The sequence below is a fragment of the Varroa destructor genome, unplaced genomic scaffold (assembly GCF_002443255.2).
Source record: "Varroa destructor unplaced genomic scaffold, Vdes_3.0 BEIS01000003.1, whole genome shotgun sequence".
Lineage (NCBI taxonomy): Eukaryota > Metazoa > Arthropoda > Arachnida > Mesostigmata > Varroidae > Varroa > Varroa destructor.
The window spans coordinates 9,845,233-9,861,907 of record NW_019211456.1 but is presented as its reverse complement, the minus strand read 5'-3'; the positions used below and the strand labels follow the sequence as shown (position 1 = coordinate 9,861,907).

The window sequence follows — 16,675 nt, the reverse complement described above, 5'->3', positions numbered from 1 at the left end:
CTCGCGGAATCGCCTCGGTATGATACAGGTTCACCTGCGGTCAATCGACGATTTCGGTCAAGAAATGCTGGAGAACTTAGCCGCTGATGTCCACGTCGAGAATTAGATGGAAATTAGCTGCGAGCTGAAAGCCAAGCGGAATTATGTCTCGCGCATTTCAAGCACAGGGCGCACAGATACGATGCTGCTGGATCGGCCCATGCCGATGTTTCTGCCAATGGGCAGCTCCACTAGCGGCTTTTAGACGCGCATGAACCTGATCAATAACACATGCAGGAATAACAATTGTATGTTTTTCTGGTGTTTACGGAGGTGAGATCCATTAGTGCATCGGCTATGTTTACGAATTAGTTTACGAAGTGGTTTTAGCCCTATAGTGTTGCGAACGCTACCGATGGATTGGTAGCTCCGATCAATTACCTACGTAGCTGACCACGAAATTCGATCAGGAGCCAAATTATCGGTGACGAGAGTTATCCGAGTGCACCCAGGTCGTTTGACTCAAGTGACGAACATATTGATGTACAAGGAAATGGTTCATCTCTCAAAAGTAAAATCAGCAAATCAGCTGTTCAGTCAGGTCCTAATACACAAGTTCAGTAACGTCACTGACCGAATTGGATGTTTGACTAGCTAAGTACGCGTTGACGTACGAGACGGCAGCATCCACGAACTGCGTAAAAATGCTGAGAACATACACAGCGTCGCGTGAAACGAGCACACGGACGAATCGAAAAAGCTTATTCCTTGCCTACTTAGAGCGTTACATGAGTTACGAGCGCAGGTGATAATCGCTTCACAGACCGAACATCTAGACTATTTGCTATCAAGTTCATTCTCGTTGTGCCAGCATTGATTCACGATACAACAGTATCACTGGCGGCAACGGCAAACGGGCTTAATGACAAGTCGAGGTTCTTTGGTGGGCTTCAGCGAAGTACAAGTCTATCAGATGTATAAAGACCTTGCACGTTATATCTTTCGCGGGACGAACAATGAGACATGCACTCAGCATCAGTTGTGCTAGTTACAATGATGTCAGTGATACTTCTAGCGCTAATGACGACTGCCCTGTGCATGATGTAGGTACAGAGCTACCTCACCCTTCATCGAAAAACTCCGACATATCTGATCGCAGTGTAAGTTAAGCTTAAGCTTAAAAAAAACTTAAAAGTGCTTAAGCCAGCAACACTTACTGCCCCGAGATATCATATTTGCCTCACTCACACAGACTCAGATCGATGTCGCATTACGGCTACGAATTCGAAATCATTGTGGCCTTTATGTGCACTACTGATACCGTTCAGGTTATCAGATAATTTGATGATCCCCAGACGAAGTATTCCACGACCAATGCTTCTGAATTGCCAGTTGGCATCGATTAGCTTTTAGCCAGTATTATGCGGACTTTTAGGTGGGTAACTGAAGCTACAGCTCTCAGTGATTTGAAGCTAGGGCAGGTGATCGTTGTACCTATTCGATCTGGAGCTAGCCGGACTGATATCGTGCGCACGTATACAATGTACTACGTTGTCTCATTCATTAAGCCAGTACCCACTATAAAAATACTCTATTCGCTGGAGATTCAGGGGTCTAGCGAACCCATACTGTCTACCAACGGCGTCAAATCACTAAACCAATTTTATGATGGCTGCTCTTATATAGTTTCGATGTTTCAGAATTACGAAACAACAGGAATACTGTGTTGACGAACCACTAGTCCTTAGCAATCCAGGAACATTTGATAGCTACGGTCAGGAAATTTCCTCGTTTGTCACTAACGGCCTCGCTTTCGAGTCGAAGGTAGCTTGCTGAGTAAGATCGAATATATTAAATGCCTCATTACGTAGTCGTCACCGGCGTAACAAGCGTAACAGAAAGACAACAAGTCATATTCGGCTACTCCAGACCAGTGTTACTCAACTCATACTGGCTCGAACTTAAGGCAGTTGCCGTTTAAGTTGCCGTTAAAGTTATAGGGTAGCTCTGTCGGTAAACAGTACCCGTGCATATATGGTGCTAAAATCTAATCTAAACATTTTCGTTTGGAAAGGGCCAGCCGATGACAGTTTTCCCTGTTAGCAAAATGAGCAAAGTCGCACAGAAAGCATTACGTGGAATTATCAAACGTGTCAAAGCTCTATGTACACACCAGTTATGTGACTCTTTCTATGTGTGCTATGTAACTGCGACGGAAAAAAATTCCCCCCAAATTTTCGTCAATATCATGCTGGGGTTTGGTTTGGCCAGCGTACAACCATCCAAAATTCATGAGCAATAGTCGATAACCTTTTGATTGGTTACGGGCTTTGCGGTAGAATAATAATTTTTTTCCCTTGATATTTTGACGCTGGAACTCTTGCGTATTGGGACTGGATAACTCACGGATTTTGAACGATATGTACATTTCACGCCAGTACAGCACGACTGTTACGAAAATTACGGCATATCACCGTAACGTTTTTGGTGATCTTTTTGAGGTAGCGTATGCTGCTGCGGCCTAGCTGCAATGGAGTTTTGCAGAAGCTCTCAACAAATGTTCGCTCCCGTAATCTTCACTGGGCGTCTTACAACAGTCTCTTCCACGATGCCACCATCACAAATTTCGATTGTTTCAGCAGTTGGGAGAGGGCTGCGACATACTGAAGTTCATCACTCACTGCCGCCGTAAGCCACTTCCGCCCGATTCTGAGCAACAAAATATTCGATGGACCCAAGACGCTTTTTGGTTTACGAACGAGCAGCAAGCAAAGCAGAGAAGAACGGGCCGATGAATCTAAGCTAATTCATTTAGCTAATCGACCATGCTCCAGTTTCCTAGGGCAATGACGCGGCTTATGAAGGGGTCGCATTTCAGTTACGGCGAGATGAATCCTATAGTAATACCAGGGGCTTCTTGTCTACATAGCCTTCTCGTGCAACACCACCATCATACGTATCACCTTCTTGGGTGTTTTGTCAGCCCTCAGTCGTCGTGTTTGAATCATTTGGGCTCGTAAAGTGATTAAATCGCGACTTCACGGGTGCGTCACATTTCAGAAATCCTACGGGCCACCGTCAACTAAATTCAAGAACCGTGTCAAGGAAACTGGGTTACAGCGGCCCCTTCTAAGCATGCATGATAGAGAGTCCAGCGTAAATATACGTTACCTTGTTAACTTGCACAAGCATACGTGCCGTACATTTGGAACTCGTACCATCAAAGGCTACCATTGACAGATTTATTTAACGCTGGCTCGATATCTTTCTTTTCGTACCCGGATCTCTCATCTCTGACAACGACTGTTAGTTTCTTAAAGTCACGAATGACATGAGGAATCTGTTGAACTCAGTGCGCGACTCTGAGCTGCTGGCACAGCGAAAAAACAAACTTCCGACTGCCCGCACTTCGTGGCAAAGGGGAACTTATAGGTCGACTATCGGTACGGTAGAGCTGGTGCTCACTAATACTCTCTTCAGTACCCTAATTAATTTCGAGGAACCACACAGCATTATAGGTGAGCTTGTCACTGTGGTTAATCATCGCCCGTTGACAACCTTGATAAGGTTATCGATGAGCCCTTCACAGTGACGACAGCCCTTTTCCTAGATGGCGGGCTGACTAAGCCTGCACTGTTCTGTCCTGCCGCTTGATCGGGTCGGAACCATTGGAGCGGTGCCAGATGATATTGTCCGGTAGTTTGTGATCCTGCAACGTACAATATTGTGATAGTAAAGCGTAAATTACGCCAATATCGACCATAAGGACAAGTAAAGAGTGGTAGAAGCGGAAGATGTCTGCCTACTAAGAGAAAACAACGTACGTGAAGTTTGTCAAACACGACGATCTGGCAATTGCTATACTTCTTAGAAGCCTCTGTAGATAAGTAATAATTTATCCTGTTCGTGATGCTGAGATCTAAGATATGACTTGGCAATATGGAGTCGTGTGTGATCATCATACACTTGATCCATTTTGTTAAAATGTGTCACTTCAAATTGGAACTGTCGGATAGTTGTGTTGTCATAATTATCTATATTATCTGTATTAGCTGTATCGTAAAGAGAGAAATAAATGAAGTTGGCGTGCTGTACATCTTATAATACGTAAACCTGACTAACTGATAACAGTGATTCGTACAAAAATAAAGCAGACGCGAAGTATAGAGCATGCTGAGCGGTACTACGAGACGCTGGCGTTTTCTCTCTAGTCGGATGGTCTTGGAGCTTATAGCTTTCCAATACTATAATATATCCGTACGTTGCTTGAGATGTTCCCTAAGCATCTGTTGACGTAATTATTTCCAATATGTTACTTTTTTTTTACCCATGTTGCTTTTTCGTCTCTACTATGTACATATATATGACAATAAAATGTTAATTACGATGGATGAATTATAATTGATTTCAGATTGTGTCTGGCGGGTACCTGATATGTACGATCTCATCTTCTCAGTGCCCGTTATTGCCGTGCTAATTGTAAGTATTACCGTCTCGAAACGAGGTAACGTCAGATGTCTATTCCTGTTTCCTCGTCCGCTCGTATCTCTGACCTGCCTGTCACGCCTGTTTCGCTCGTACTATAATGTACGCCGTGTGATTACAGATCAACATCTTCTTTTTGGCGCAAATTATGTGGGTGCTAATAACAAAGCTACGGGCTGCTACGACAGCAGAGTCTCAGCAATACAGGAAAGCCGCTAAAGCCCTGCTTGTTCTGATTCCGTTGCTCGGGGGATGCTACATACTTGTCATCACGACACCAAACGAATACAAGTATCTACAGGCACTCTTCATACCCACTCAGGTAAATGAATCAATTCGGGGTTACAATGTCTTCCGAATATAGTCTAATCTTTGCATATATATCGATACAATTTTTCAGCAAGGGGTGCCTGCCACCAAAGATATTATTAGTAGAATTGCTTCAATGCGCTGAACCGCACCCAACGCGAGAATATTATTTAGTTATTAGGGTCAACTGCTTAGCACGTCTTACTTACGTGGTTGCTGGAATCGATTTCCGCTTAAAATGACAGCGAACTCTATATTATAAAGTTATAATGATTCATTTATTCTTTCATTTCCGTCATATCATACTTATGTTTTGCTTTTTGAAAAAATTAACTCAATAAGTTAAATATTGAAACAATATAATTTAGATGGTAAACTGGCTGCGAGACAGCATAAGTCTCTCACCAGGTCACGAAAAAATTACTGTAGGCTTTTCGTTTAGCCAAAGACCACTTGTTGACAAGTTTTACATGAGCGGCGGAGCAACTTGAGTGTCGCAGGGTCGGAAGATGCGAAAATATTTATCGTTGCATATATTTGCTCTAATCCATCGGCTTGGATTTACAATCTCCAATCGATACGACCGCAATGACACCAGTGGTGACGGGTTTATACATATAGAGGATATTATTAACAGATGTAGCAGACGCAGGTCAGATCATTATTTCACATTGCCGTTGTACGGGTAAATCGAAGTCGGGACAAGCGCACTTCAGCTTCTATTAGCTATACGCCACTGCTCCGTTCGGAACGCGGGTCTGATATACATACCAGGCACGCTTTGAGCCTTGTGACGACAGGGCAGCTGATATCACTACCTGCCGTTAGTGAACAAGCTAAAAGCGTATATATACAGAGCGGCTATGAAAGCAATTTATATGTATTGATTCGAAGCAAACTCTAGTATCCTTACACCGTCGAGCCACGACGAGCTGTATAGTGACAGCCACTATCTAATATGGCGATGCGATTCGGAGTTGGCTGACATCAGAATTCTACTGCTGTTCTAAAAAGGAAACGAACAATATAGGAAGCGTACAAGTATCTAATTTACTAAAGATGTAGCATATGCATTTGCCCTACTTTCATCGTTTTGTATTAGATAGACAGAACTGATCGACTGGGTCAGTCATCGAATCAAACTCACCGGGAGATCTTTACGAAAACAATATACGCGCCTAAGCTAACTTTTGAAAATAATTCTGATGACTTTTTACGTCGTATTAGTATAGTTAATTCTCTGTTTTGCAGTGGACTACTTCCCCCCCCCCCCCCCAACCCATTGGATTGGAACACTAAACTTCTTGAGTTAACCAATCCAAACAAACACAGAGGTGTTAAGCGCTGGAATATTGATCTTCCAGCGGGGTCAGTATTAATATAATTGTCATGGATGCAATCTACGATGCTTTGAAGTAACTATAACAGGTTCAGCTTCCCTCAGATAAAATGAAATTACGTACTTTAATCTGCACACATTCAGTACTATAAACAATACAACGGTGATGATTTATTTTTGGCCACTACCTGTTGCACAGTATTGTACGCCATAAGGTCTTCTTTATCTCAAGCTAGGTTCTGGCATTATGACCCCTGTAGTAAGAGTTACGCTTCCGCTAGGTCCAGGAAGCTCGAAACTGGCCATCTGATTTACCTCAAAAGCTATTTGCGCTTTGACCTTAGGGAAAAGTAAGCCCTTTGTCGAGAACGAAAGTTACTTTCCCGAGTGAATATAGTAAGCCTTTAAAATGTTTCCCATATATTGCCACTGGCCAATGCAACGATAAGGGCTGCCTATCTACTTTAGTCTCCATCTGCTAGCCAGGTCTGCGCGCTAATCCCCACGACCGCGAAGTGCAATAGCTGCTCATTTATGAAGCGTCTATACCACGTCCTCCTGTAGCTTTCTTTGCGCGTGAGACGCACAAATGCTTTACGAATAAACTCACTCCTATCCAAATTGAAATTTCCTTTGTGCAAGGCTTGCTTTCCAACTACTGAAGGCAAGAACAAGGTACGTGAGCACCAGTCCAAGCACATGAGCTAGTCTGGCTGCAAGGAACAGGAATCTAGCCTAGTAAAATGCTTCCCTTGCTGGATGTAAGAGCGAACACCGCTTAGGCCGGAGACATTATATTAACAACTTTCGACTGAGACTGCGCCATATAGCCCAGCAAAAGGATTATCTAGTCTTCAGAAACGGGGCCCCGAGTAAGCCAAACGATCGCGATCAGTCCTCTACCAGACCAGATAGCGTTTGGCATATTGAGTAATGGGCTGATATCCAATCAAGATATTTTCAAGCTAACCATGCGTACCACAAAATCAGTGCGATCTGAATATATTTACGACAGCTTTGATCCAGCCAGTGACTGTTGGTTCCAACGATTTTCAGATAATACTGTACAGTAGAACTGCATAGATCTTTTAGAGATCTCTTAGAAATTTCTTTTTATGCATCATACGTTTACATTCGCGCCATGTTTTGTCTGGCGCTGGAAAAGGATTCGTGAGCCTCTAGAGATTTATCAAACACTGCCTGATAAAAAGGTTATAACTACACTGCTCTCAGTTTAGTCATTAGGAAGAATGGTGCCCTAGCAAAAGAGATATAAGTGAGAGCTCTATTTTATTTTGCTATATTCTACATACTACATGTTATAGACGCATAGAGCTTGCTTAGATTTAATTGTATACTATCGCAGATTTCATTAGCGCTCGCACCTCGTTAGAAGCAATAAAGCTTTGCTACTAGATTTATAGAACACGGTTAAATTCGTAATAGACATATAACGAATTTGCCCCCCATTTTGTTCAAAATCATATGGCGATATACGTGTTTCAAATGATACACAGATCTCCAAACGATGCTGACCAAAGCTGAAGCATTTCTTTATTGTTTAAAATGATATTTTACTACTGAAGTAAGTATGCGCCATTTTGAAAGTTTTTTTTTTTTTTTGCTAACACCTCATTTCAATCACTGGAGAACCTCTATGAAATGTTATGACAAACCCTGGTTCTATTGGAACTAAGTGAACATGAGTTAGAAGGTTTTGCCTAGGCCGAAGTCACTAATAGTGCAATATCCGAAATGTACGACGAATATATTAGAAGCTCTCATCGAAATTTGCCGAGTAGATAAAAAATGTATGTGGTATGTAAAATTCTCATAATGGAAGATGACACCTGTTCTGTTCGCTAATTGCAGTCGACTTTTTCTACTGGCTTGTTGTGATCTCGCTAGCTGTTGGAAGTAGAAGTCTGAATGAATTACTTCTCCAGGCGGCAGCACCTCATATTCTGTCCTAACGACAGCATCACTTCCTTTCGCACAAGGCATAAGGCTTTGCCTTATTTGCACATTATTCGTCATATATAATTCACCTTTCATGATCCATAATTAGTCTTTTTTAAAAAAAAAAAAGTCTAAATTTCGTTTTGTTTCTGCGTCCTTTTGCGTTGATTTATGTGACATCCTATCTTCCAGCTCTTCTCAAAAATTGCTTGATGGTAGTCCTTGGTGGTAAATCCTTGGAGATATCATGGCTGTTCGCGTATCGGTCTTGCTCAACTAGTTGACAACTACGAGGAGCATTTTTAATATCGTAATTTCCAGAAAGAAAACAAAAGGACAATCTTTGAGTCGTTTCGACCATAAGCAGTTCCGTTCTTTATGCGATATTTGTACATTTGTCGTCGTAAAACTGTAAAACATAGCAAAACTTTGCAAACATTTATCTTCGAGGCGCCTTATCTCCAGTTTTAATAAAGGCATTCTAACAATTTTAGCTGGTAGCATCAAATCCGAGCCGTTAAGTAAGAGCAACGTTGAACGAACGCGATTCATATTGCCCGCGACATGCACCTTTAAAGGCACAGAGCTAAAAAACTTTCCAGCAGTATATTAGGAGAAGTGATGTATTTTGTCTGCTATTCTAGCGAGCGTGCGTTCACTTGTTGTGTTTGACACGAATAGCAAGCAGCCTGTTGTTTCGGGAACAAAATCACAAAAACTCATTGTCTCGTAAATAGGAAGCTCGTTCTGATACGATCGTCTCATACGTTTTCTAATATGTCTTCGTGTTGGAGGGACCCGTTATAGACTTTCTTGAGTACCGAAATTCGATGATCTACTATATCGCGACTGAGTGCGCGGCTGCCATGGAAACATCAAGCGAAATGGCAGAAACACGACAGGACAACCTCTGTAAAGAATCCACGGTATCAGCACTAATATTTTCGAGCTGGGCTAAATTCTAGCTAACTATTGCATTTCACTGATATGGTATATCGGGATGGCGTAATGTTGCAGATTTTTAGAATTTCCAGTTGAAATCTTGCAGGATACGGTGAGAGATTTGTCAGTAAAGTTTGTTATTCTTTGGTTACCAGTAGTCCACGATTTATTGCACTGTGACTTAGCGCATGGCTGCTGAAAAGACATAAACAAAGTCCTGTATACTAGAAGAAGGAGAGCAGGGCATGAGAACCTTTGTTAAAACCCTAAGGCTTAGTGAGAAGAATGTAAAGATGCAACTTTGAAAAGCTTGGCTTTTTGATGCGCACTTCGACCAGCCTGATACGCCTGAGTGTTCAAGAACGCCGCGGATATAGGTCTTGTTAAAATCATTCTGAAGTTTCCCTTCCTTCTGAATTCCTTCAAGAATGCAGCAGCAACACGGCGTCTTCAATTCGTCAATGATGAGGAAAACGTTCAAGAACGAATCATTAGATGTCTCCATTATGAACATGACTAAATTTTCTGGCAATACAAGGGACTTAGTTCCATCACACCTCTTTGAGAAAAGCGGATTGCTTAATCATTAAGTGTTTCGTACGTAGCGCCAGCTGGCTGAACATTAGCGTGTTATCGACTAACGACTTACTGCCGCATCGCAGGCCAGATTTCAATCCGTTGGAGTCTTACGTGCGGAGCTTAACAAACTCAAAAGAATTACATACATAATATTAAGAGCTCGATATGGAAACCATGCTTTATCGTCAGATGTAGGAAATGCGTAAATTCAGTATTCTCGAAGCTGTTTAGAAGAACCATTTTTAGTAAAAAAAAAAAAAAAAAGTCTCACAGTGCTGCTCTTCTCTCCCATCGGTTGAATAGCCCATATCTTTGGTGTGAGCTTTTTTTCCAGATCGTTGCCAGCTTTCTTTCACAAGCAAGTTGACCATTGCAAATCAATGTACAGTTGAAGTATCCATTCGGGACTAATTGTTTGTTCCGTCGTCTAGCCTTTGTGTCAGTGTCTAACACTGAGTGAACCAAAACAAATGAGACCTTTGATTTTTAACCCCTTCGCGGTGAAGTTCGATCACGGGGCACGCTGTTACGGCAACCTGTGCCTTTGTTCGCCCGCTAACGCCCTCTCCAGCTCTGAAATCATTCGGTACTGTGGCGCCACTTCTGCACGTACATAACAAGCATGCACCCTCCACAAAGGAAAAGCAAAAAAATACGCACGCACAGTATATTATTCGAATCGTACATGCTGGTCTGGGCAGAGACAAATGAGGAGGATAAACCTCGTAAGGTCGACCGGCTTGTTGCGGTCATGGCGGCATTATCGAATGCATAGTTATAAAAGACGGGATTTGTAGATGCAGTGACATCCCTCTCTTTCATCGGACCGCCTCTGCGTTCAAAGAAGGACAAAGTGCGCAATCGATGCGTGCGGTAGCGGCTTTTCGTCCCGACTCTGCTGGCTGCCGAATCGTGTCTAAGTCAATATTGTTGCTGTTCAGTGTTCATTGTAAACCTTTCAAACTGCAAAATCCTTTAGTTCTTAGTGGACCTACGAGACCTAACTCTAGGTATGTGAAAGGGGTCAGTGAACTAGAACTAAGGTAGGAAACTTGAGTATCACCCGAGATTAACAGTGGAGAATGCACCGAGGTCATTGGACGACGTCTGAAGTCAAAAAGGCTTTTATAGGACAAGAATAATTGACTGAAAGTCAGCAGAGGGCGACGGCCATACTTGGGGGCCAGAATGTAGCCAGCGAATAGAAAAGACGGACAAGTAACGGCAAACGCTTTCGAACGCCAGGTAAAAGTACTGCGAAAACATTATTTACAGGTTGCTAACGAGGCCAGTTATGGAAATATTTTTTTGGAAAACAAATCTATGGTTTCTCGACGATGTGGGTTTTTGCTGATTCGTCAGAATATGCTTCCTCCATTCGGATGTAGCATGTATGTAGGATCAGCAGTTGGCCTTACACATACAGTGTACATCTTTTAACATATATCGGCCTTCGCAAAGTCGCAGAACGTATACCATATGCATTACAGTGCTCTTCCTCATACAGCGAACAAATGTCTGTCGAATTCTATTTTGCATAACCCTAACGAATCAAACTAATATAATTCTTCGAGCGAAAAGTATGGTTCTTTGTACTGCTGCTGTGTTAGTTACTTTTCATTTAAACGAAGGTTACCCGATTCCGATATAACTTACTATCATTTACCAGTAGTTGAGTTTGGCATGTTGTATGTGTATTATTACTGTTTTCTTGTTGCTTTGTCGTGTGATGCAGCTTGTCTGTCTTTCTGGTACGTGCGTGTCGATCACTGTTGTCATGATGATGTCCTTTTCTCTGTCTGTATCTCTCAAATTTTAGGGTTTGACGGTAGCAGTGTTGTACTGTTTTATGAACGGCGAGGTGCGGAACTCAGTGCGCCATCACATCGAGCGTTGGAAAACGATGCGGGCGCTCGGCAGCCATCACGGAGCGCGGCACTCGGTATCGATCTCGTACCGCTTTCACCATGCCACCAACACCCCAAACCATCATAATAACCATCATACTAACAAGGCAACCACTACAACCCCCAATAATCACCAAAACCAAGCTATCAGTCATCCCGTATTAAACCATATCACCGGTAGCAGCAGCAGCAGCAGCAGCAGCAGCAGCAACTTTTCCAGCCCGAAGGCAGCAAACATACCCCTTCTACCACCTTCTACTACAAGCACTAACAGGAACAATAACACGACCAGCAGCCGTAACAACAATAACAGCAACAGTCTCCACAATCTAACAGGTACTACCAATAGCACTCCCACAAGCATTACAAATCCCCTCTATCTAAACCCGATAATTTACCGCGACCATTCTCACTTGCAAAAGCAAAGTGACAGTGGCAACAGTGGCCGCCATCGACGGACATCCACAACAACACCTCCATCGACTGTGATGGCCGCTACGATGGTAAGCCTGTTATTGTCGAACCATTCGACTAGCAGTGTCAACAGCCCCACGACAAATGGTTCTGCGGGTGATCGTTGCCCTCATGTTGCTGCTGCTGCTGCTGCCGCCAGCTTTTCAACAACTACAATCAGTAATCCTGCTAGCGTCAATAACTCCACAGATACTATTACAGACTACCACATTGGCCAAGACATGAGTAAGCCCCAGTTGAAGAAGCCGTTCATTGGGAATGGGCCCAACACCGTTTTAGTTCCTTCGCCCACAGTAACTGCAAACGGTGTAATCACCCATTCTTTGCTGACCACAACACAATTTGGTAGCAATAATAATAACAACAATTTCACAACGAGAAACACCTTTAGCACTACGTTCAATGGTACTGCTCACACTAAAATCACCCCCACTAGTTCCACCGAAACCTCAACAACAACATCATCATCATCGCCACTTTTGTTCAATTCAGGAGCAGCAGCAGCAGCAGCAGCAGAAATAATTCCAAACGAACCGTTACCCCTTTGCCGATCTGCTTCGCTCGCCACTAACTGCAGTAATAGTAAAATGCAGAAATTGCAGCAGCGACCGCCGGCAGTCAAAAATCACATTAGTAGTACTGGTAGCCACCATTATGTCGTTGTAGCTATGCTAAAATCGGTGGACGGCTCTCACGTTACTGATACGGCAAATGATTACCACGTTGGCAATGCATCTGTTGCTGCTGTTAGTGTTCATGGTGATGATGATGGTGAGGTGGCTGTCGGTTGCGATGATTTAGATTATGCTGATCATGATAGTGATGATGAAAATGATGAGTTTGGCGTTGATGGACTTGAGGATAGCCAGCGCCACCTCGTGGGCTGTGATGGTCTTGCCGGTAGCAGGTCGGATGCAAGTGCTGATAAGAGCGGCCGAAACAGCTGCAGCGGCAAGGCCAGCTGGCCACCAGGGTTAGGAGGTGTGGGGGTTGGCGGCGGCGGTGGTAGTGATTACGGGAACGAGGGCGGCGTCGGAGCCCCCTGCGCTACGCTGGCAGGTGGTGCTGAGGCCGGAGTGCCGGGCAGTGCGCGTTATGGCCTGCTTAGCTCTCTTGGCTCGGTCGGTTCCGATATCGGCGAGCTGGGCGATCTGGCCTGTTGTAGATCGCCTCTCTACGGTTTATCACCGGTATCGTTACCTGAACAAACTGGCTTTCTACTCCCGAGTTCCGTTCATATTGCTAATAAGGTTCACGCACCCATCGGCGTCAGTTTGGCCACCATCGACGTTCCTGCGGTCGCCTTGGTTACCACTACCACTAACAACAATATCAGTCATAACGAGAACAACCGTCAACTACTTCACAGGACTTCCGAACGAAGACGGTAATCACCATCACCTCGCCTAAGCGGTGTGGCCAACGTAGAGGCAACTTATAAGGCAGAAAAGTTTGCGTCCGCCATTGCCAGCGTGTGGGTTAGCGCTTCGATCGACTGGGAGTACGATCCTGCACTTGTCTCCGCCGGATGACGCCCGCGAACCATGCGAATGTCGCTCACACAGCAAAAGAAGTTCCGCACAGCCGGTCGTCGTCCTGCGTATCTCATATAAATGCGTGTTCACGAGAGAAACGTCGAAATGCTCCAAAAATTACTGGAAGTGTATTATTTAGAAGATGCAATAAGCTCACATTTGTCATTTCGGATATTACAACTCATATTAAAAGCAGGCAGAAGAGTAACGCTTATAGATCACTAACTATTTATGCCAAACAAATAATTTGAAGTCGTGCTTACGATTGGATTCTTCACTTCTGCAATCTGAAACATTTCTATAATTTTTCGGTGCAATTATTCGATGTCCCCGTATCTGTTCTCTTGTCGCTATTTGATTGCCAGCGCTGGATAGGGCCGCCGGGATCCCCGGATCAATCTCTCGTCTGAATACCGGTAACTGATTGAGATCTCGTGTGCATGGAAAGTGCAACGAGCTGTTTGTGCGTAAAGGTTTCATTCGGGTGACATGTGCGGCTGTTCTATATGTCAATCGTGTATCTGTTCGTGACGCCACGTATTCACTTTACCGCGTACGACCTCACCGATTTAGTAAATGTTGTGTGAAGCCGATCCCGACCCGCCCACGAAGCAAGCACACTGCGTTCGTCCTTGCATATTAGAAGGTTCCCAAGCCAGACTGAATGTCAAGCAGATGCATCAATCACAGGATGAAAAAGAACTCGATGACGATACACGAAGCTAGAGATGTATTGCCACCACGTCACACCCTTCCGCATGCTATTTACTGCATATGTCTGAGAATGCGCTGAAAGTAAAAGGAGTAACCCTGGAGGCCATGGAGAGATATATCGCTTGCCTGCAATGAGCCTGATGCTATGTATGACTGGTTCCATTTCAGTTATTTCGCAACTGATTCGCTCGTTAGTGAATTATTGCATAAATAACTGTTCGGTTGTCGGCACGCTGATCCGACCTTCAGCTATGCATCAGCATATAAAATGCCTGAACTGAAAATCAGAGAACTGAAAGTATGAAAACGATCATGGAGGACATGAAGATGTGTAGGCATAAAGGAGTTTAATTAACGACTACATGTTCATTCTTGTCACCCTATGTAACGGTGATGCAGAGTACGTCTATTTGCGCTGGCCCGTAATCTTGGCATCGCTTCACTTCAATTCACTTCACTTACTTATGCCCCTGTTTGCGTCTTTGTAAATGCCTGTTATTCGTGTTTTTGTGCTTTTTTTATGTCAAAAAGTCACGAAGCTCGAAGCCCCTTCCTCCAGAATTATCCGCGCGATACCCTACGGTTAACCCGTATCAGTCGTGGTCTCCCCTCGTGCTGTCTGTCCGACAAGCAAGGCCTGCATATAACGCATGCATCCTAGGGGCCAAATGAAGTATATTCGGCCAACAATGACCCTTGAGGAGCAAAAGAACAAACTGGCAAGTGAATTATCGATAAATCTAACATGTACCATTTTTTTCTGTGTTGTCTTATCTCTATCCCCTAACACAACGTAACGTTTGTGTCACCGCTTGCATTGCTGCTTCTCATCCGGATTACATCGCGTTACTGGGACGGGATTTTATTCCCCGTTAACTTCAACTTCGGCTAATGTTGAGTTGCGTTACATATGTATATTGCAATGCACCACGTTGCTGCCGCTGCAGCGCCTTTACAAAGATGACCGAAGAGAGTCGCGTCATACCAGAGCGGGAAGCTGCGTGTCCTTCACTACTTCAGTGACCTGTGCCAACAATGCACTTAACTACAAGGACGATGAAGTGTAACGGCGTTAAGGAGGAGGAGGGGCAAAGGAGAGCGTGGGAGGAAGTAACTGGAAGAAAGGAGTTCGCTTATATTATTTTTGGCTAGCCGGAGATAGGTGCAACAAATGCGTAGGGATTAACCACAAACTGTACACGAAAGTCATAGTGGTTACCACAGCGAATAGATGTTTTCGAAATTAAGAAGTGTTGCATTTACCGAACCAGCTAGCGTATGTAGGGACGAGCATAATCTAAGCATTTACATGAGTTCTTCTTCAAATGTCATTCGCGCATCGCAAAGTTGCCAACCAGAACGCTATAGACTACTCGTTTACATAGAACAGGGACAAAACTAGAAATCAATACTAAACCGATCCTCGAACACAATCAGCCTATCTGCAAACACGTATCGACATAATAAACTTGTTACAAATCTCGACCGCTAACACCTAGCCTCTTGTAAAGGCCCAAACACGGCCGTCGCGTATAGCTTTTGAAAGACTATTGTAATTGTTACATTACAACTGTACAGTTCAATTTATTTTGTCATTCAGCTGCATAAAAACGGCGGCGCAGGGATCAGCTAGAGAAACATACGGGCATATTTTCCAAGAAAAATCGAATCAGTCGGATCAAACAATAACAAAAAGATGATGGATGGATGGATGGATGGATGGATGGGTGGATGGGTGGATGGATGGATGGATGGATGGGTGGTGAGAACTATATTCTTGGTTAGCAGACATTCAGTACTTCGAAGGCATTTACCAATAGCAGACCGAGAACGAAAATTGACGGAATAGCGAAGGGACGTTTACATTTAGGCTGGTATGGATCGACATCAATTGGCTATCCTAACGAGAGAAAGATTAACTGTGAATGGTTTCATAAAAATCCTACAAAAAAAAAGTTGTAAGCAATAAGAAAATTTATAACTTCGTAGCATGACTACTATTGAAGGCAAACAAAAACGACGATGTCTGCCACAGTACCCGACACAAAAGAGTTACTACGAAGGAATGACAGGAGATAAATGTATGCGTATTACTGTTGTTATTATGAAGATTCAATACCTTATAAAGAGGTAAACGAAAGCAGACGTGTATTTACTTGTAATTATAATTATTAGTACCACTTAAAGTGGCGTAATGATCCATTAGAAGATAACAAACGAAAATACAAGAAAGTAATAGATATACTACCAAATAGTTTAACAAATACATAGTAGCGGCGAGTATCCGTCCGTCGCCGCAGTGATCTGTTCGAGCAGAAAAGAGCCTAGGTGAAATAATCGGTTAGGTCAAATAAAAAAACTTATATGAAGCACAAGCTGGAAAATCCGAGAAGGTATTATTAACAATCGCTTGGCAAGTAATATTACTTAGGTAATATTTTTCACGTTTGCGA

At 43.5% G+C, this 16,675-nt stretch overlaps 1 protein-coding gene across 14 annotated transcripts in view; it reads left to right on the top strand.

The window, feature by feature from the left end:
* The window catches only part of LOC111246848 (uncharacterized), a 134,802-nt gene extending 118,440 nt beyond the window's left edge, over positions 1 to 16,362 (top strand). For 13 of the 14 annotated variants that reach the window (XM_086983232.1, XM_086983227.1, XM_086983226.1 and 10 more), the window contains 3 exons: positions 4,391 to 4,458; positions 4,586 to 4,786; positions 11,412 to 16,362. In XM_086983232.1, coding sequence (XP_086839358.1) covers positions 4,391 to 4,458; positions 4,586 to 4,786; positions 11,412 to 13,364 — 2,222 coding nt within the window. In that variant the 3' untranslated portion in view covers positions 13,365 to 16,362. The remainder of the gene's footprint in view (positions 1 to 4,390; positions 4,459 to 4,585; positions 4,787 to 11,411) is intronic. The other variant, XR_015323442.1, reaches the window with a different exon arrangement.
* Positions 16,363 to 16,675: the final 313 nt, after the last annotated feature.